Raw genomic sequence first — 21091 nt, 5'->3', positions numbered from 1 at the left:
AGGGTTGTGTTTTTCCCAGCATGCAACGCTACAGAGCTAATTCAAAGCTACATTTCTGCATTACATGAGAATGTGAGCCCAACAAAAAGAAAACAACCAGAATAGTGTGTTGTAAAGCTTTCTTCAACTTGATTGCGCAAGCACACTGCAAATTTAATTGAACTAACTCTCTGAGCCATGAAATATTTCTCTTATCTGAATTTTAAAAATTTAAAAAAAAAAAAAAAAAAAAAGTACCTGTCCCCATGGCCCCTCTGCAGCAATGACCAACGCAGATAACTGTTCACTTTCTGCTTTCTGATGTGCAGCTCTGTCTTGTAGAATTCCTGACAAATTTGGATCTTTGGTCTCTGTGCATTCAGCATAAGGCATTTTTTCTTTATTTTCTTTTGTTTTCATCCCTTTGAATCCTGTGCCTGTGGTCTCTGTGTGTACAGTGTCAGTAGCCATCAAGTGCCGACTGTCAGTGCTGTCAGTGGCAGGGAGTTGTGTTTGGGTTAAAGTGTGTGCCTTTGGTGGTTGCACTGGGCCATCCACAGTGCATGGGACTGAGTTGTCTGCCAGCTCATCTGTCATCTCCTCTTGCGTGATGCCAGGATATGTTGCCATCTGTACCGTTTCCAAAAGAGCTGTGCCAGTGAGTTCAGCTTCAGTAACAGAGCTGCATGAGTTGGGTGAATCCAGTACTTTACTATCTGTGAATTCAGGACTTTTGGAGTTTGGGCTTTTCACGTCTTTACACTGTAGTTTGGCACCTGCACATTTTAATTCCTTCACTTCTACACTCTCTAAGGCCAAGCTGTTTTCTGACAATGAATCTGCCAATTCAAACTGCTCTGTGTCATCTGATTCAGGACAGTTTAATGCACTATTTGTCCTTTCTTTGCTTTTTGACTCAATGCGCATCATGGATTTTTTCTGAGGAAGGCCTGCACTTGAAACTTCTGTTTTTTGGTAGTGTGCATCACAAAAGCCTGCCACTTCTGAGCTCAGTACACCTGGGCAAATGACTCCAATGTCTTCCCTTTGCTTTATGCCCTGCGGCTGAGGGTGAGGCAACTCCATGTCCAACACAATTGTGTGCATTTTCTTTGGGCTCTCAGTGCTGTCTTCAAAACATTTCTCTTTTTCTTCAGCCCCAGCTATTAACTTAATTGTCTTTGGCTCTTGACTGCCTGACTCACACTGTGATCTCTCTGTAGGTTGTGTTTCTAGGTTTCCAGACACATCTTTGGAGGCAGGTACACAGAATGATGGCTCTCTCAGCTCCGGCTTCACACCACTAACGGTCTCATGGTACTCCAGTGGTGATGTAACACATTGTACACAATTGATTTTCTGGGGGTTTTCAGAGCCATCTGCTGGCAATTTTGGATCCAGGATGAGAGTAGTGATTTTCTGTAATGGCCCACTGCTCTCTTGCTGAGCTTTTAAACTGCTGTTAAAAGGAAATAAGGAATCTGGCATTAAAGAATCTGTATTGCTTCCAGGAAGTGACTGTAAGGCCTGACTGTGTCCACTGGCGAGTGTAGCTGGGGTGTTATCAGTGTTACTGCTACCACCATCATTTTTCAACCTGATTTGGAGACTATCTAAATCTGATGTGCCATAAAAGTGCTGGGTGTGATCAATGTTCAAATCAGCGGTGGCTACTTTTGGTGGACTTGAAGTTAGGTTATCCTCATGGGGTTTTGATGTAAAAGTGCCAGGGATTTCAGTGCCTGGGTGTTGATTTTGGGTAAAGGAATACTCCTTGGGTGCTTGCATAAGGCCAGCATCGCCTTCCACTCCTGATTTTCCTGATGTTTCCTTGACAGGTTCAGTGCAAGGATGAATCTCATCTGAAGCATAGTAAGTCCTTTTGGTCAGACTTTTGCTGTCAGTCTGGTCTCTTTCAGTATTTTGCCTGGAGCTTGTGGAAGAATGATGAGGAGACTCACGACTATACATGGCCATAGTTGCATCAGATATTGAACAGAGTGTTTTGCTTCTAAAAGATTCGTCACTATCTTTGTCCTGCTCTTCTTTATGGCCCAATTCCACTTCTCTATTTTCTTGGCTCAGCTGTGAAAACCATAAAATGAAGCAGAAAAATTAATTAATTTGTTATAATAATCTTTTAAACCACAATAAAACTGGACAAGAGACTCAGCGATTCTGTGACTAAAAGGAATCTCACCAGGTATTCAAGTGAAGGTGTGCTTTTCTTAAGGACATTTGAGGCACTTTTCACCAGTTTCTTTGTGAGTTTTTTCCCCAGGCAGTTCAGAAGAAAGTCTTGTTGTGAGAGTGCACCTTGAAGAGCTTGATGAAGCTGCAAAACCTCTTTCAGGGTTGCCTGTGAGGAACACACATAATAATAATAATAATAATAATAATAATATGTTTCTAGATTTTGAAAGAACATTTTTCAGGTGAATTAGGTTTCTAACAAGTTGTGGCACATACAGTATGAGAGGTTTATTTCTCCATTTAACCCACTTCTGTGAAAGGGTAGATGTGTTAACACTAAGCATTCAGGAATCAGTATAATTAGTAAACTATAATCACTCTACTATAAAGAAACATGATCATTGCTGAGATTGGCAAAACAGGAAGAAGATGCTGTTCTTCACCACAAATCAGAAAAATCACTTCCAACATCCAACTTGCGACAGGAAGTGGCAGGGTTTATAGGAAATGTAGTCTTAATTTTTAACACACCAGTACCAAAGGTACAACTGGTGTAAGATAAAGGCCACAAATCATCTCAGTCAAGGAGTCAAAAAATTCAGGTTTAATATATATTAAAGTTTGATATTTAGATTATACATGAAAACTACGGTGCTTCTATGTTTTAAATACAACTCAAAATATCACATTTTTGTGTTTACCTGGATAGAAAGAAAAAGATAGTAAAAAGATAATAATCTTGGTATTACTATTAATCTTGGATAATAATCTAATAATTCATAAAAAAAAATTAAATAATAATTTTAAAATAATAAGATGTGTTGCCTTTTCAAGGCAAGCACATAACAAAGTGCACATGCAACACTCCAATGTTCACTGACTATGTATATATTGATTTATTAATTTGTCCCTCATATATTCATTCAAGTTTCATCTTAAACAAGCCTTCATGACTGTTTTTTTTGGAAGTTCAGATTAGCCAAAAAAGTCATCGCCTGAGGTGATTTGTCTGAATCACCAGACTAACAAATGGATGGACATTTTGGTAGGCATCACCTGGCTTGGCTGTGCTGGTACAGCTTGTGCTGTCTGGCTCCATTGCTGCAGCTGACTGATGAGCTCTCGGACACCGCTGGCAACACTGTCTGCACACTCCTGCTTCTTTTGTTTAAAACTGGACCTGAGGCTACAGTGGGAACGAGGGGGAGAGAAATCAGGAATAAATGAGACATCACATGAAATTTCAAAATATAAAAATGCTACATGCACCATTTTTAAACATCACTGTATCACTGTTGCTTGTGGGTCCTTGGCCTATTACCTAAAAAAAATAAAACCATGGTCAAGATGACGGGTAGCCTCTGCCTCACACCATCGGCATTGTTACTTCTAAGGTTTCTTCAGTATCTTCAAAGATATTATTAATACCTACTTCCCTCCCTAGCATTGCTGCATGTGCTTTACTGAAGAGGATGAACATGTTTAAAGTGATTTTTCTATCAGTCCTTCAATGGTTCCACCATCTGCCATTATCAGAGACTATGAAAGCTCTAGCTCTGTCTGCACTAGAAGAATATCTACTGGAATTCTTCCAGCAATCCGGTAGATTTCCCACAAAAATTGTTGTGGTGGCACACAATGTCAAAAGCAGCACATTGCACCTTTAAAGTGATTGTATCCACAAAAACAGCACCGATATGTTGAGTGAACATGTAATAGTTTCAATGGGATGGTTACTCATTTTAAGAACAGCCATAAAAAGGTACCTATGTGTTTTGAAGCTGGGACCTAAATAAAATATATTTCTTTGTACCTGTCAAGTTCTTTGGCGAGTGCATCAGCAGTCAAAATCAAATCTGCAGGAAGATTTTCTTGTGTGGTCTTTGACTCTTGTATGTTTTGCAGTTCATTAACTCTCACCGTAAACTCTGTCAAACTGGTATCACAGTCCTGAGAAAGAGAGCGTTTTTGTGATTATTAGTATGGCCTACTGTCTTTCTTTATATATGCAGATAGGTAAGTGGATCGTTGTATGGATGAGTAAATGGGTGGATAGATGGACAAATACATGAAAAATGCATCCAATGTACGGCGCTATTTCTGAGAAAAGAAACATGTAACAGCGGGAAGGATCAAAACACTACCTGTAGTTTATGCCAATGTTGTTTAAGCTGATTGATGTCAGTTAACACATCATCATCCGCAGACAGATTTCCCAAACGCTCAGCCAGGCCTCTCAGTGCTGCCTGTAAACAGGAGGTCTCTTCCCTCACTTGTTGAACTCTTTGGGTCCTTTCCCCTTCAAGCTGTGCCAGTTTTTTTCTGATGCAACTCTCTAGTGCCCCCTTGTGGTTTTGGAGGCTACTGACTTGCTGAGAAAGGCTGGCTTGGGCCTCAGCTGTGGAACTTGATGAGATGGAGTCCTTGAGTGCTATGAGATCTGAGAAGTCCCTCTCTGTGTCTGTTACCTCTTTTAGCAAAGCCTGCAAACATAGGTAAACTATTTTAGTTCTTATTTCCTCTATTGAGTGGGGAAAGGATGTAGCGAGGAGAGGAATAAAAATAAAACAGACAGATAAACAAACATATTGTGCAAACTGATTGATCAAAAACTTCTACGTTCTACGCAGAGAACACATAAAATGTCAGGGATTACATCCTTTTTTTGAGGCATTTTTCCTCCCCTTCATCCTCATTTCCTATTCATGATGTTAACAGATAAAATCAATACAAGGCCAAAAAATTTTTTAACTTGGATTCACTTCATCATTCTGAGTCATAGGAAGAATATGATTTCCAAATATTTTGTACGTGTGAATGTGTTTTTTTCCCATGATCTCACCTCCAGAGCGGGTGCATCAGTGATCAGTTCAGCTGTGCTTTCTCTCTCAGCTTGAAATGTAGACATCCTTTCCTGCAGCGACGTCAAGATACGGGAACAGTGCTGCAGTAACTGGCCACAACGTTCTTCTTCACACACACCTTTTTCAAGGTGTGAAAATGCTGCCTATAGACATTTAAGCCACATAAAGAAAAGGTTAAAAGGCCTGTATTTACGTTGCATACACCTTCACAACTCTGGTAATCACTTGAATGTTACAATTAACAAGAAAAGGTTTACATTCAGCTCTGCCATCAGTGATGACTGACAACTCTCCAGCGTAGACCAGGAGGAATCAGCCCAGATGGGGTCATTGATTCGCTCAGCTAGCTCCCTCCTCTGTTCAGCCAAGGTAGCAAGAGCTAACCCCAGAGATTCAGTTTCATCACGCAGGTCATGTGCCTGGATGCTGGCCTGTCTGCGCTCAGCCAACCCAGGCCAGGAGAATAAACTGGGGAGCTGTGTAATTCGGCGCCGCAGCTCCTCAACTCTGCAGTGGGCCTCTTGCCTTTGGGCCAGGAGGGAGGAGGTGAGCTCCGGCTCGGCCTGGAGTCCACTGATCAAACAGGAGAAATGAAGAGGTTGTAGCAAAATGTTCAAGATGCACTTTAACTCACGAGACAACTTCTGCTGTTGTAAGACGAACACTGAAGAGCATTGCTTCACCGTGTCCACTCTCAGTTATCATGACTCCAAAAATCAACATCACTGTACATAAACCAGACCATCGCATTGTGTGACATCAGGAAGGACACCGTGGGAAATCTGTGGAATTGCCTCATGGAGCAGAACAGGAAGAGGGCACTGTTCTTTCAATGCAGCCCAGAACAACTAGCAACATTGTCTTTGGAACAGGAACTAACTGGGTTTTATAGGAAGTGTGATCCTAATTTTGATTTTATGCCATAGTTGTGACCAAACATGTCTACCATCGTCTATTTTGTTTCTGGCAATTTTTACAGTTAGGCAATATGTTTATGTTTTAGAATGCTACATGTAGCATCTTTAAAATGAGAATGACAGGTATTACGATAAATATACATATATATTGTAAATATACACAAATTTGCATGAGAAAAAACTGCATATGCCTAGTTAATATGGTATCTTAATGTTCAGGTTTACATTGCAGCAGACACTTGACAGACCAGCTGTTATAAAGTGGCATGCGACTTACCTACAATGTGGTTGAACTGACTTCAGAAGGGCACTCCACAGCTCCTCTGTTTTCTGAACAGTTTCCTGAATTTCTTGTTTGTCGACTCTGTCAGTCAGTCTGTGGCTCAGACGACTTCCAGTGAGCCGAAGCTCCTCCACACGAGACTCGCCCTCTGCTATCACTCTAACCACAGCCTGTAAGACATAATCCTTTAGTTTAGATATTTTACATTTATATGTAACATACTGCTGCTATCATTTTATCTAAAGCATCTCACATACATTTTTAGGAATACACATAACAGAATGAAAATCCATTTCTTTCTTACCACAAGAAATATTCTCATTAAATGTGCATGATTACAAACTTTTAAGCAGACAGTGTCCTCGTTTTTCACTGTTTTGAGACAGTGGAAGGGTTATGTGTTTCAGAATTGAGGAGACTGAGAAGTTGGTTGAGGTCTTTTGACTCATCATATGTGGTCAACCACATACACTATATTACCAAAAGTATTCGCTCACCTGCCTTTACTCATACTATGAACTGAAGTGCCATCCCATTCCTAACCCATAGAGTTCAATATGATGTCGGTCCACCTTTTGCAGCTATTACAGCTTCAACTCTTCTGGGAAGACTGTCCACAAGGTTGAGGAGAGTGTTTATAGGAATTTTTGACCATTCTTCCAAAAGCGCATTGGTGAGGTCACACACTGATGTTGGTCCAGAAGGCCTGGCTCTCAGTCTCCGCTCTAATTCATCCCAAAGGTGTTCTTTCGGGTTCAGGTCAGGACTCTGTGCAGGCCAGTCAAGTTCATCCACACCAGACTCTGTCATCCATGTCTTTATGGACCTTGCTTTGTGCACTGGTGCACAGTCATGTTGGAAGAGGAAGGGGCCCGCTCCAAACTGTTCCCACAAGGTTGGGAGCATGGAATTGTCCAAAATGTTTTGGTATCCTGAAGCATTCAAAGTTCCTTTCACTGGAACTAAGGGGCCAAGCCCAGCTCCTGAAAAACAACCCCACACCATAATTCCTCCTCCACCAAATTTCACAGTCGGCACAATGCAGTCTGAAATGTACCGTTCTCCTGGCAACCTCCAAACCCAGACTCGTCCATCAGATTGCCAGATGGAAAAGCGTGATTCATCACTCCAGATAACGCGTCTCCACTGCTCTAGAGGCCAGTGGTGGCGTGCTTTACATCATTGCATCCGACGCTTTGCATTGCACTTGATGATGTGTGGCTTGGCTGCAGCTGCTCGGCCATGGAAACCCATTCCATGAAGCTCTCTGCGTACTGTACTTGGGCTAATCTGAAGGTCACATGAGGTTTGTAGCTCTGTAGCAATTGACTGTGCAGAAAGTCGGCGACCTCTTTGCACTATGCGCTTCAGCATCCGCTGACCCCTCTCCGTCACTTCACGTGGCCTACCACTTCGTGGCTGAGTTGCTGTTGTTCCCAAACGCTTCCATTTTGTTATAATAGAGCTGACAGTTGACTGTGGAATATTTAGGAGCGAGGAAATTTCACGACTGGATTTGTTGCACAGGTGGCATCCTATGACAGTTCCACTCTGGAATTCACTGAGCTCCTGAGAGCGGCCCATTCTTTCACAAATGTCTTGTTTCACAGTCTGCATGCCTGAGTGCTTGATTTTATACACCTGTGGCCAGGCCAAGTGATTAGGACACCTGATTCTGATCATTTGAATGGGTGAGCGAATACTTTTGGTAATATAGTGTATGATGGTTCAGTCTTAGTAAGACTGAATTTGAACAATTTTACAGTAACCAGATAGGTCATATGCAGATTTGTGCACCAGGTTTTACAGAATGTAATATCTAATTCAGAGTGCATAGGGTTTCTTACCTGGACACTGTTCAGTCTCTGCTCTACAGGACTTTGTGTGCTGAGGCTTTTGGTGACCGGAGAGTCGACCTGTTGTTGTAGCTCTGAAATCCAGGTCTGAGTGGACTGTGACAGCGCATGAAATACATCTGTGTCCCCACTCAGAGAGCTCTGCCTTTCTTTTGAGTCAACTAACATTTTGGTTTGGAGGTTGTGGTATCGTTCCAGCAGTTTGCTGCTTTCTCTCACCAAGACTGATTGCTGAAGGCTGCTGCTTTGTAAGGATGACACAAGCTGACTGACAGTCTCTGTTCTTTCCCTGCATGGACAAAGTGATCAGAAAGTCAACACTCACATTTCAGTCCATTCACAGTTTAAATTTTTTCAGTGAACTAATCAAAACTGAGCTTGATTGGTGCTCTTCAGTCAGGACTCAACTGTACTGATGTAAAAAAAAAAACCAAACCAAAACAAAACAAAACAAACAAACAAACAAACAAACAAACAAACAAACAAACAAAAAAAAAACCCAAGCAAAAACAGGACAAAAATGTGTCACAACCATACAGCTCCTCCATGGTGCATGAAAAATAGGAATGAGTAAAAAGTCCTACTCTTAGGGAATGACTGATAAAATTAATATTAAAAAAACATGTCTCATTAGGGTTTACAGAATTCTCACAAATTAAGTTATAAAAGAGGTAATCACCTACTCCTGTTGGTATCTGAATGTTCATTTAGCAAATTACATGCTGTACAATATGGAGGACTAAAAGGGACAGAATGAAATAAATAAATACATCTTTAAATAAATACTTAAAAGTGTCATTAATTAATTAAAATGGGAATTAAATAAATAAATGTGTCATTAAATAAATAAATATGTCATTAAATAAATAAATGTGTCATTAAATGTGTCATTAATTCATTAAAATACCAGTTCATTTAATGTAAAAACATATATATAATTATTTCATTATTTATTTAATTATTTCATGGACCGGTGTTGCAGTGCTTCATGAATTAATTTTATCTGTCAAAGTCACCCATCAAAGTCAGTGGGCGGGACTAACGTGAATCTAGCCCAATCGATTGCTTAGGTCTGAAGCCTGGAAGTCTGCCGGAGCCGGGGGAGTTTTGCTGAGAGCCTCTCCAGTTAAAGTTACTGCTTCTCTGAGTAGTTCTGGGCAACTTCTCGACATTTTGTGGCTGCACCTATCTAGCACGCATCGCGCACCGCAGTAACATTTGCTCCTGCAAATCCCCCATTTGCTTGAACCGAGTAAAGGTTGCGCCACCAAGTGTGTCAGAGTATCAAATCAAATCAAATCAAATCAAGCTTTATTGTCATTAAGCTACACATACAGTAGTAGTGCACACAAAATGAGATAGAGTTTTTCACTTAGGATCCTCGACTGATGGTAAAGTCAGCAGTTTAAAGTCTAACAGCTTTCTGGAGGAAGCTGTTGCTCATTCTAGCGGTTTTGCTTTTCACCGTTTGCCTGATGGAAGCAGCTCAAAGTATTTGTGGAGCGGGTGAGAAGGGTCTCTGGCAATGTTCAGTGCTCTACTCCTGCAGGGATGGGATGTTTCCATGGAGCCATGTCTCCGCAAAAGCAAGCACACAGCAGTCTCTCTCCTGCGGGTGTCTCTTAGCAAGCGTAGCTCGTCCAGCTTGTTGTCGAGGGAGCGAACATTAGAGAGCAAGAGCCACGGTCCTGCTGGTCTGGAGGAGTTAGCCTATAGCCTGTAGCCTTTAGCCTTTAGCCTGTAGCCTGTAGCCTGTAGCCCGTAGCCTGTAGCCTGTAGCCTAGCGTGGATCCCGGCTCTCTTCCCCCTCCTTTGTTTACGTTCGCACCGCTTGCGCTCCCTCCTCTCCCTGGTGACAGCCGGTGTAGACGCAGGTAAAATCCCGTGCTGGCGTAGTGTGTCCACATCAAAGCAGAGTGCCTCAGTTCTTGCAGCATGCTTTACCTGATGTTTAGTAAAGTCTCTCGGCTGTAGGTTATGCAACCTGAGCGTCTGGGTTAAGCAAAACAGTTAAAAACTTTCACTCTAGAATATGTTAACTTGCTCTGCATCAATCGATTATCTGAAGTCGATCTGTCTTGGCTTGCTGTGCCGGGTAACCAATCAGGTGTTAGGATCCGCCCACTGACTTTGATGGGTGACTTTGACAGATAAAATTAATTCATGAAGCACTGCAACACCGGTCCATGAAATAATTAAATAAATAATGAAATAATTATATATATGTTTTTACATTAAATGAACTGGTATTTTAATGAATTAATGACACATTTAATGACACATTTATTTATTTAATGACATATTTATTTATTTAATGACACATTTATTTATTTAATTCCCATTTTAATTAATTAATGACACTTTTAAGTATTTATTTAAAGATGTATTTATTTATTTCATTCTGTCCCTTTTAGTCCTCCATAGTACAAACGCAGAAATATTTACCTCTATCATTTTGGACTCTCTTAGCTGGTCAGCATTAATCAAAATCATTATTTTATTATCACTATATTCTTTCTATCACTTTTTTTTTAATCAGGAAGAACCACTATGGGTTGTCTTTGACTTTATGTACCTACATGTTTTTGCTTGTTTAATGAAATCACTGACCTGCTGCCAGCTCTTAGTTCTGAGTTGAATGATTTCTCGTTCCCTCAGGGTCAAATTAAGCATGTCTGCCTCTGCATCGTCCTTGTCATAATCAAGTAATAGTTACCATCTAAATCAAGCATTTCAAGTGCCTAAGTGTCTAATTAAAATTAATAAATAAACCTAAATTTATATCTCTTCACTAAAGAGTTTCTTGCATGTTTTGCTAATTCACACCCATGTGCTCATATTATAGGCCTTCCTTTGAAAGAGAGAAAAAAAGTTTACCTTTGTTGACATGCTTCCTTTTGCAGGCGACTCAGATCCTCCTCCTTCTCTGCTTTTTCTTCAGCAGCTTGCAACCATTGTTCCAGATTCCCACTCTCCCTTTGCAGCCTAAAAGCACACACACACACACACATACACACACACATACACACACACACACACACACACACACACACACACACACACACACACACACACACACACACACACACACACACACACACATTACAGTGACATGGTGACAAAGTTATTCCAACACAGAATGTACCACAAACTTGAAAGCAGATTTACTGGATTTGCCACCTTTAATGCAAGCTGGAATTCATGTAGCAGGATGGATCTATAACACTGTTATATAGCATAAATATACTGTGAATCTGTAGGCTCCTGAGAAATATGATGACTCTAGATTCTTGATGTATAAAGTTCTTATATATTTAGGGAGATTAAATCACAGATCTTACAAATTATTACACTAAAACACACTCAAAAGAATCCAAACACATTCTCACTTCCATACTATGTCAGAATTTGATTTTTCACAACTTTCACTCATTGATACAGGTTGAATATTTTTTATTTTTCATTTCACTCCCCAGACCCTGAGGCGGTCAGTAGAAGATTTTGTGACTATACTATTTAGCATTCCAGCCAGGTTTTATAGACCATGATCACAAGTAAGAACTACTGACACATTGTTGTATCATCCAGTTTACATTTAGTTTACATTTCGCTGTGCTTAATGTCAGGCTAGTTGTTAGGATGGCAAACATCAAAAATTATTTTAGACATCACCCTAACACATTTTGTTGCATATACAAAGCCTCTACAAGTACATTACAAAGGAAGGCACAAGTCCTTAAAAGTCTTTCCAAAAATAATCAAAATCAAACAACTTCAATATTAAAATGTCTTTTACTGAAAATAATGAGATTATAGGTCATGTTGTTTTCACCATGAAACAACAGGATGCTGCATGTGCTGCATGGCCATATACAAAACAGGGTTATTACTGCATTAGGCATGCTATTTGGTTTAATATATACAATTTGGATTCAAAATTAATTACCTTTTCAACCACAAACTAGCTGCTTTCACCAACATTTTTTCTTCATTTTGAGTTTTTAAATCAATTTTAAGTTAAATTCCAAGTTCCAAGGCTTTCTGAATGTGCAGATTCCACAATGAAACTTTGAAACACATTCAAGTGATCAACCAGAAAGCCTCAGAGCAGAAATACTTTGGTGATTAATCTTATGTATACAAACATTACATGGTTGAGAAGAGGAATGAATACACATTTCACTGCAGATGTGTAACTTGCATGCTTTATATGTGACATTTAATTTGAAACCTGAGCTTGAAACTTCTAAGTAGGACCTGCGTTACCTGTTGAGAGCCTGGATATCCCTCCCAATCTGTTCCTCCACCTGAGAGAGGAGCTGGTGAGTGGCTGTGAGTTTCTCCTGCAGCTGAATCCCATCCACAGCCAGACTCTGCAGGCTCTCTGGGCTGGCTATGCAGGCCAGGAGGCGCAGGTCCTCCAGCACAGCTGCTGCCTGATCTTCCTGGCTCTGGAGCTGGCCACATATGTCCTGAAGGGGAGGAGTAATTACTGCAGAAACATACTAAAGGAAGAATGAGTCTTCAATGCCTTTGCCATCAACATCTGCAGGAAAAATACAGCCCCTCTGATCAGCTTAAATCGCAAAGTAGTGGCTATTATTTTGGAAAAATCAAATCACAGTGATCAAAATTATTTACAAAAATTAACCTTTGCCCTTACTTGAATTTGTGCATGGACATTTGCCGCATCCGTGCCACTCAGATTGACCAGAGAGTCCTGAATCTTCTGAAGGGAGTCGTGGCACTCAGCCATCCGGGCACTGACCTGCCCCTTTGCTGCCACCGCTTGCCTGTAAACATCCTCCACTTCAGAAAAAAGCTCTTTCACCTGCTCCATCTTCTTCTTAATCTGGGTCTCCACCACCTACACAAAATGAGGGGTCAAGACACCGGACATAGGTCACTCCGAATCTCTGGCAAGACACTGAGGCCCTCTGTATGCATCTGAAAAGTCAGTGTAAAAAATTATCTAATGAATTGATATTTGATGGCGAAGACTCACTGACTGCTTTGCAAGATAGATAAAAATTGAAGTAATAAATAAAAAGCATTAATGTGAATAGAATTTTAATCTGTCTGTCTGTCTATCTATCTGTCTGTCTATGTATCTATCTATATGTCTAGCCATCCTACCTGCAGCTCAAGAAGGGGGTCAGTGCTTTTAAGCAGTGCCTGGATCTCAGCAGCTCTACGCTGGAATCGCTCCACACTCTCCTCTTGCGCCTTGATCTCATCCTGGAGACAGAGAGAAGGGATCATTGTTCAAGAAAAACAGGGAGAACCAGAAACCATTTGACTGCCCATCAGACAGTGCAGCATGGTCACAACCCACATATAACAGACTGATAACAGCAAGACGTTTTACCTGCAAGGCCTTGACTTCTTCCTCGGTCTGAAAGGAGGAAGACTGAGCGAATGCTTCCAGCTTACTGACAGTCCAGCTCTCCACCTCACCCGCCAGCTGGAGGACCCCCTCCCACAGTGCAAGGCTAAGCTGCAGGTTGTCCAGGTGAGAGTCTGTTCTTTCTGTTACCTGCAAGAGTTTAAGTTACAGATACAAGCTATAGAAAAATCCTGACAGGTTGCAACAAAGACAGCTTGAAAGCACTTAAATGGTCCTTGTGTATATGACAATAAGCTATTATATAGTGCTTGAGTCAGATGTATGGGAGCCACAACACAAAAAACAAAAATCAAAGAAAGACAGAAAAATCAAAAGAAAATAAGGCAACATTCACACAGATGCAAAATTATCATAGTGCAAAAATAACTGTTTTTTGTGTTAATTAAAGTGCCTCAAAGAAAAAATGACCCAAAAATCAAAAATGAAAATGTTTGCACAACCTGCCACTGTGGCTCTTTTTTGTCATTTATATTCCTCCACATACAGTATGAGGGCCATGATGCACATACACACACAAAAAAAAATGTAAGAGCAAAAGAGAGATTAAACTGATGAACTCACATCTAGCCAGCGGTCCATGAGAGCGTCAGCTTCGTCCTCGAACGGGATGATGGTGCATTCTGGGATCTGACGTAAACGTGTCTGAAGCTGCCTACAGATACTGCGGACATCCTCTATCCCATCCCCGAGGCCATGCAGCTCTGACTTTGTGACCTGAACCTGAGAAGTCGCACACACACACACACACACACACACACACACACAGTCAAGTCATTTCAACTTTAAGGTGAAAACTTCTGTTCACTATTTCAGTGGTACAAGATATATGTAGGACTGAGAGAGTTTCCACCCACCACAGACCCCAAAAAAGGAAAGTAGCCTTAAGGGAGTCATCTTGAAAAAGCTTCAAAACTGCTAGATGTCCTGCATATCATTTGGATTCTCATTGTACATAAATTGTGTGGTATACCGTAGTATAGAGTCTTTGCATGTTGTCTCTGCCCATATAAGAGGCCTGTTCGCTGATGGCGCACTCCGCTCTCTGCAAAGTACCACTCAGCTCAGCCCGAACGCTCTGAAACCTCTTCAGCAGCTCTGTTAGAGCACGACACTGGTCCAACCTGTATGTTATCCAGCCACACACACACACACACACACACACAGAGTTAAAAAATACTGCACTTCACCGAACTTGAGTGACCATGAGAGACTGATACGGGAACCTGACACTTTTGCTTATGCATGTGCTTTGCTCACTTTTTATCAAGACAGGAGGATGTGGACGTCCTGAACTCAAATCTTAACCAAGATAAAGATTAAAAAAATGTTTCTCAAAGCCAAAGCAGATCCAAAGTACTACTAACAAGGGGAAGCACTCAAAAAGGTGCTGTGCCTTTATTGCACACGCCACTTACATGTAGAATACATGTAGCCAAAAAGTATGACGTGCATTAGTGGGACATGTTTGTAAATCAATAACAAAGAGTATTCATTACATCACATTTGAATGTTGGCATTTTTTGGTAGTACTTCTCTTCTTATGACACCCTCGCTTCTTACCTTTCAGTTACTTTTCTCTGAGTCTCCTCCCAGACATCCTCCACCTCTGTCACGTGTCTAGCAGCAGGTACACCTGATTGTTTAGATTCATCACATAAGTCCCGTACCTCAGAGCGCTTGCCGGCAAGGCGGCTGTCCAGCGCTATTAAAGCACGCATCCTGCAGAGCAAGAAAGAGCCATTAGTGGTTTCATTTGTTTCAGCTTGCTTAAAATACCACATGGGTGAGGTTTGCCGTGTGGGCTGGCCTCCTCAGCTTCACATGAAATGCTACCTCATGCTTCAATTGTGCTTCTACAGTAGTGTATGCTGTTAGATTTTGTTGTTTTGTCATTACAATTTTAATATGTAAATCATATTTATGTGTATTAATTGTTTTATATCGTGGACGAGACCAAAGGCAATTGTACCTTGCAAGGATTAAGTTGCATTCTATTCTATTCTCTGAAAATCAAATCCTTGTACATATATCATGTATATGTAATTGCAGAGATGTATAACATATTGTATATAAATATTTTTTTTATTACCCCTTAGTTGTTGTTTTTTTTTTAATCTTCAAAACCTAAGACTCGAGATGAAAGAGTGGCATACCAAATCTATGTATTCTTCTTCCATACAATGAATACCAGAAAGTATAGGCAATTATTGGAAGTAACTGAAGGTCAATTTAGTCACATAACAAGCCAATTTAGTTACATAACACTATTTTACTGAGGTTAAACAAGTGCTAAGTACTTATTATTTGCAAATACTATTGAACTCTTGTGAGTGTGATACCTCTGCTGCACAGCAGGCAGGGTGGGCTCCTGGAGTCCGAGCTGCTCAGTTGCTCTCTCTATCTCCCTCAGCTCCCCCAACAAAGCAAATCTCCTCTGGATCATGCTCTTCTTCTTCTTCTCTCCATCCTCCTTTCCTTGGCTTCCTTCTCCCTGGGCCGTGGCCTTTACTTCTTCCTGAATCTGTCCATCCTCTCTTTGTGCCATGGAGTCCTCATTTGGTTCATTCCACCTGCTCCTTTTCGGTTGCAACCCTGACTCCAGTTGCATCCCATTTGGAGTATGATGTTCTTGCTCTTGTATTTTGGCCTGCCCGGGTGAATCATCCCAGGTCTTTGTGTGACACATCTCGTTCAGCTCCTCTTTTTCAGGTTTTAGCTCCCTCTCTAGAAGATGTAGCTCCACTTTATTCTCCTCTCTTTTGTGTGCAGTCACCTCTTTGTCCACCTCTTCAAGGCGCCTGGACAATGATGCCACCACATCTCGGCATGCCACTATTGCACCATCCATGGTCAGAGTCATCCCAGCTGCCTCTATAAGGCTGTCCACACACTCCGCTGTTTTATCCAAACTGCACAACCTCTGCTGCATCCCTGCCCACCAGGAATGTCTCTCTTGGTCCCAGACCACCTCATTTTGCTGCCTGTTGGGCTCCTGGCTCGCCAGTATGGCTAGGATCTGAGCCTCAGCTTCCCTCACTGTGGCCAGGAAGCCCTCCAGGGCCTCGGCAGCTGACTGAACCTTCTCCAGCCGCTGCCTAAGCTGGCTGAGATGATGGGCACTGTTGTGGAGAGCATGGCATAAGGTTGAAGGGGTTATAGGGTCGAGACCTTCCCCTACCCTCTCCCTTTCAGTGCTTCGTCCTGATAGCGTTTTCATTTCAGATTGCAGTCTGTCATCCATCTCCTAGGTATTGCATCAGGGATTAATGAATATATGCTCAAATTTCAAAGAAATAATCAAATAATCAAAGCAAAAATGATTTGAACAAAGCATAGACAAACCTTTAAATCAGATGAAATTCTGGGGTCAGCCAAGGCCAAGGAGGAAATGTCCACAGGCTCGCTGGTGATCTTGTTCAGTTTCTCTGAGATCAGTGCTATCTGACCATCTGCAGACTCCATCAGGTCAGCAGTCGTCTCTAGGGATGCCATTCTACAATATCCAAAGCAACAGCAGCATCTTTTACATTTTCAGTCCTTGTGAAAAGATGTCATTTGGTACACAGTATGTCAGCTGAGCTGAAATAATAATGTTAAACAGCAATACATTATAACAGTATGTATTAAAGGGACAATAAATAAAATTTGAGTTGCTCTACACAAAATGGACATATGTCTACTGTAGTTTGATAGGGTTTTTGGCTTTCAGAACTCACTTTCTGACCTATACTCTTTTGGACCATCATCACCAACTGGGATTTCAAAACACTTGCATCCAAGTGAAACACAAATAAATTTAATATTTTTTTTTTTTTATCATTTAAGAGGATCCTAATAAAAAAACAACTGCATGCACAAAAACAACACCTAATGAGCATGAGCACTTCAGAGTTGTTATTCTATTTCTTGTGTAAAAAGAGTAGTTAGTATTTATAAGGTGAGAACTGGACTGTACCTGGTCTGTAGGCAGATCTGTTGGCCCCGCCACTGCTGAATGAGCTGCACCCTCTGTCGCTCCGTCTCCACCCCACCTTGGCCCTCCCCCATCATCAGCTGGGGGAACCGGGAGAACTGCACATACTGGAGCTCAACTTCAAACCACAGTGCCTCTGTCTCCTGTTTTAAAGTCTACAGAGAGAACGCACATTTAAGTTAACTGATATTCTAGTGAAAGCAATTAGTTAACACATCAAGATGAACTACAAAGGATACTGAAAGCTTAAGTTTTAGTGGTGTGATGTGCTTTGATGAAGGAACATAAATAATGCTTCAACTGGCCTGTAGATCCTTCAGTTGGGTCTGAAGGGCAGAGATGGTGACTGGGTCTGGGAAAGAATCCTCCAAACGTTGTCTGTTCTTTAAGAGTTGAGACTGAAAGGCCAAGCAGGAGTCTCTGTACCTAAGGTAGAAGATATATATACACAAAGGCTAGTGCCAACTCTGTGACATCACCTTTAACGCACTAGTGGCTGTGTTTAATTTTGTGTCACGGAACTGAAAACACAGCACAAGGAAGACTCTGTCATATCTTCAGGGTCATGTTTGGTTAAGTGTGATAAACAACAGGTCAGAAAGATAATACAGGAATCTGCATGTACCCTAGCACTCAAACGTCCTTTTAATACATCTATTAACATATACTCACTAACTTGGCTGCAAATAAATTTGCTCATAATGATTAGAAAAAAAAATCTTTACAGCACTAATAGCAAAGATAAAGAAATAAGGTAAGATGAAACTTTAATTATCCCTCTGTGGAAACTAGGTCATTATTGCAGCAGTTAATTAGTAACAGGATGCAGCAAGAAAAACAGAATACATATGCGTGAGGAGTGTAAGCATAACAGGAGGCAAGTAAAGAAAATCCATGAAAATTGTCATTGTCATATTATTGATCTGGATGTCCTGTGTGTAGCTAGAGAAACGTAGATTAAAATGACTCTAGATTTTAATTTGTCTTTTCCTCCAATGTACTAATCTATAAGTTCCCAGTGGACACTTTAAAGGTTTGAGACTGCAGGGATGTACAGTGAAGCTTGAGATATTAACCCTTACCTTTCCACTACTTCCTGTTCTGAGGAGCACTGTTCCTGTGGGGGGGCAGCCTCAGGGGGGATAATGGTCCACTCTGCCTCCTGCTTGCTCTCTACAATATCGCCCCTGACGATTGCCTTGGAGACGGGGGGAGGCACATGGCAACAGTGTGGTGAGGAAAAGAAGAAAAGACAGTGTAGTGAGCCTATCCAATTACTGAGGATTAGCACCCTACAGCTGGTGCTCTGGCTTATAAGTGCCAGGAACAGCCAATCAAACTGCTGCATTTGCTTCTGGCCAGTGGGGCTTAAGGAAGGGCCAAAAGCCACATTAATGGGGATGTGAAAAAAAAAAAAAAAAAAGTAAATAAGATATGGCTGCTTAACATACTCAATGTGTTCATACGCAATTAAGATTATACAAACAATGTCAAATTTATAAATCCAAAATTGTACAAAAATGTATTGTTTTCAAATATGTAAAGATTTCAAACACACAGGGATAGCTGATAGATAGTCGAATAGAGTTATCGTCAGCATTACTATGGCATACCCTCTTGTAGCCCAAGCTGTAGCTGTTGCTAATTAATTTACCCAGCATATTACCTTTAGCCTTGCAACAAGCATATACACATACATGTGAGGGTCCAAACCCTGGAGTTGTGGAGAACTTCAACTAAAATTGACTTTGAAAGCTTGAATTCTTGTCTGTCACTGAGTGATTACTATTGATCAATGCCACTTGTAAACCCCCACTGGCATATTATGGTCATTTTGTTCTCTATGCAGCATTACTGATTGTACCATTAAAAAAGTCGTTCAACCTGTCAAAAGTTCAAACACTTATCTCTAGCTGCCACTTGGGGCCACCAAAGTAAAGTTACCTCATGCAGCTGATAGAAAGCTAGTAAAGAAAAGAAAAGAAAAGAAAAGAGAAGCTTAAGCTAAGGGAAGGTTTTATACCTGCAAATGAGCTTGGCCCTGATGACGGCTCTGTGCACTGTGCAGTAAACGGACTTTCAGTGCGTGATCTTTAGCATGCAGTGGAGGTTCTTGATCTTTCTTAGGGTCTTCCCCACATACTGCGTGGCCCTTAGCTGATGGCAGGTGGTCTTCACTCTCTGGTGGGCAGATCTGAACTTGTGGTGGAAGGCCATGTGGAGAGTGGTTTGATGTTTGCAGCGGCCCTGCATTACCCAGAGGTGCATGGTGTTGTTGTTGGGAATCCTGTCTTGGTTTCTGTGTGAGCTTGTTGCTTGGCTGCAGGTGAGCAGGCACGCTAGTTGTTGTCAGCAGGGTGCCGCCTCTGAGCTGCTGACCCCCACTGAGTTAAGAAATACACAACAGGGGGAGGTCCAGAGGAAAGGTTAAAATCACCTAGTCCAACAAATATTTCATCAGAATTAAGAGACAGGCTTGAAGTGTTCACCGACAATGGTTTGAAATACATGCTGCAACATAATGCACAAATACACTGCAGATGCTGAACTGTAATTGAATTCGGTGCAGAGAAATGTAGAGTGGGTCAAGGTATTTACATACTGCAGAAATTTCTTTGATTTCCAGTTGACATTATTTAACTTAAATTCAAATACTGTTGAACTGAAGGTTCAAATACTTCATGTATTTTGGTGTGCTATTCCCTGATGTAGGCCACATCAATTGAATTTCAATTGAAATATTAGCTAAATTCAATTAAAATGAGCATACTTGACCTATTAAATGAGCCAAACAGCAGTCTGATAGCATTCTTTTTCCCATGCAACAGTCACAAGAATTTTCACATATGCAAGAATAGTCATGTACTGGGATGAGACACTGATCAAAATTACAGATATAATAGAGGCCTTATTTTTAATCATGATTTTGTCAAGTCATCAAGTCAAATCTTGATGAGTGATTCACTAAAAAAAAAATGAGTCAAGACATTATTTTATCTATCTCAAATCCATAAAGATTTAAGCCTGTGGGAACCCCGAATTCCACTGAGATTGACTTACAATCACACATTCAAATGGAACTGTCAGAATGCCTCAGGTGAATTTTGTTTCAGGATGGATTTTCCTAACGTTTCAGCTAACAGACTTCATCAGCCAGTGAAATTTGTGCAGACTGTTTGAAAGAATGCATTCTGGGTGGTTTCAGCATATACTTCAGTCAAAGACAAGTCTCCTAATGAATTCTGGAGCCATACTGCATATCTGTTGGATACAGAACTTTCCTTATTGATTTGGGTGATTATGTCTACAACATTACACTGCATTGTATCTATTGTGCATTATCTCACCTGTCCTGTGGGAGCGCTGTTTTGCTGGGCTTTGATACTGTTTCCCGCTCTCCTCCTGAGTTCTTGAGGCTATCTGTATCCAGGATGGGGGAAGTCCTTGGTGCCAGCGTCTCACAAAGCTCTTGTAGGGATTCAACGCGATCCTCATCAGATATGGGTCCCTCAGTGAAGAGGCATGCCTGGGAGGTATGTGTATTTTAAACTTCCAAGACACTAAATTAAAAGATTTGCCTGAATATCTTGCTGCACACATGCCTGCCTTGCTGCTTTTC

General features: G+C 41.2%; 1 protein-coding gene across 1 annotated transcript in view; it reads right to left on the bottom strand.

The window, feature by feature from the left end:
• The window catches only part of syne2a (spectrin repeat containing, nuclear envelope 2a), a 100961-nt gene that overhangs the window by 64049 nt on the left and 15821 nt on the right, over window positions 1-21091 (bottom strand). Inside the window, exons 24-46 of the mRNA XM_030047854.1 lie at window positions 20820-20998; window positions 19496-19856; window positions 18555-18670; window positions 16842-16992; window positions 15839-16743; window positions 15060-15218; window positions 14470-14620; window positions 14061-14219; window positions 13461-13628; window positions 13229-13330; window positions 12756-12959; window positions 12359-12564; window positions 10970-11077; window positions 8312-8381; window positions 8084-8188; window positions 6231-6406; window positions 5294-5609; window positions 5015-5179; window positions 4317-4655; window positions 3986-4122; window positions 3229-3358; window positions 2180-2338; window positions 238-2064 (exon numbers count right to left, since the gene is read on the bottom strand). Of these exons, the coding sequence (XP_029903714.1) occupies window positions 238-2064; window positions 2180-2338; window positions 3229-3358; window positions 3986-4122; window positions 4317-4655; window positions 5015-5179; window positions 5294-5609; window positions 6231-6406; window positions 8084-8188; window positions 8312-8381; window positions 10970-11077; window positions 12359-12564; window positions 12756-12959; window positions 13229-13330; window positions 13461-13628; window positions 14061-14219; window positions 14470-14620; window positions 15060-15218; window positions 15839-16743; window positions 16842-16992; window positions 18555-18670; window positions 19496-19856; window positions 20820-20998 (6393 nt within the window). The remainder of the gene's footprint in view (window positions 1-237; window positions 2065-2179; window positions 2339-3228; window positions 3359-3985; window positions 4123-4316; window positions 4656-5014; window positions 5180-5293; window positions 5610-6230; window positions 6407-8083; window positions 8189-8311; window positions 8382-10969; window positions 11078-12358; window positions 12565-12755; window positions 12960-13228; window positions 13331-13460; window positions 13629-14060; window positions 14220-14469; window positions 14621-15059; window positions 15219-15838; window positions 16744-16841; window positions 16993-18554; window positions 18671-19495; window positions 19857-20819; window positions 20999-21091) is intronic.

Source organism: Myripristis murdjan, chromosome 24, assembly GCF_902150065.1.
Source record: "Myripristis murdjan chromosome 24, fMyrMur1.1, whole genome shotgun sequence".
NCBI classification, from domain to species: Eukaryota; Metazoa; Chordata; class Actinopteri; order Holocentriformes; family Holocentridae; genus Myripristis; species Myripristis murdjan.
Note: the sequence above shows the minus strand (reverse complement) of the source record. Positions and strands in the feature narration are given on the sequence as shown.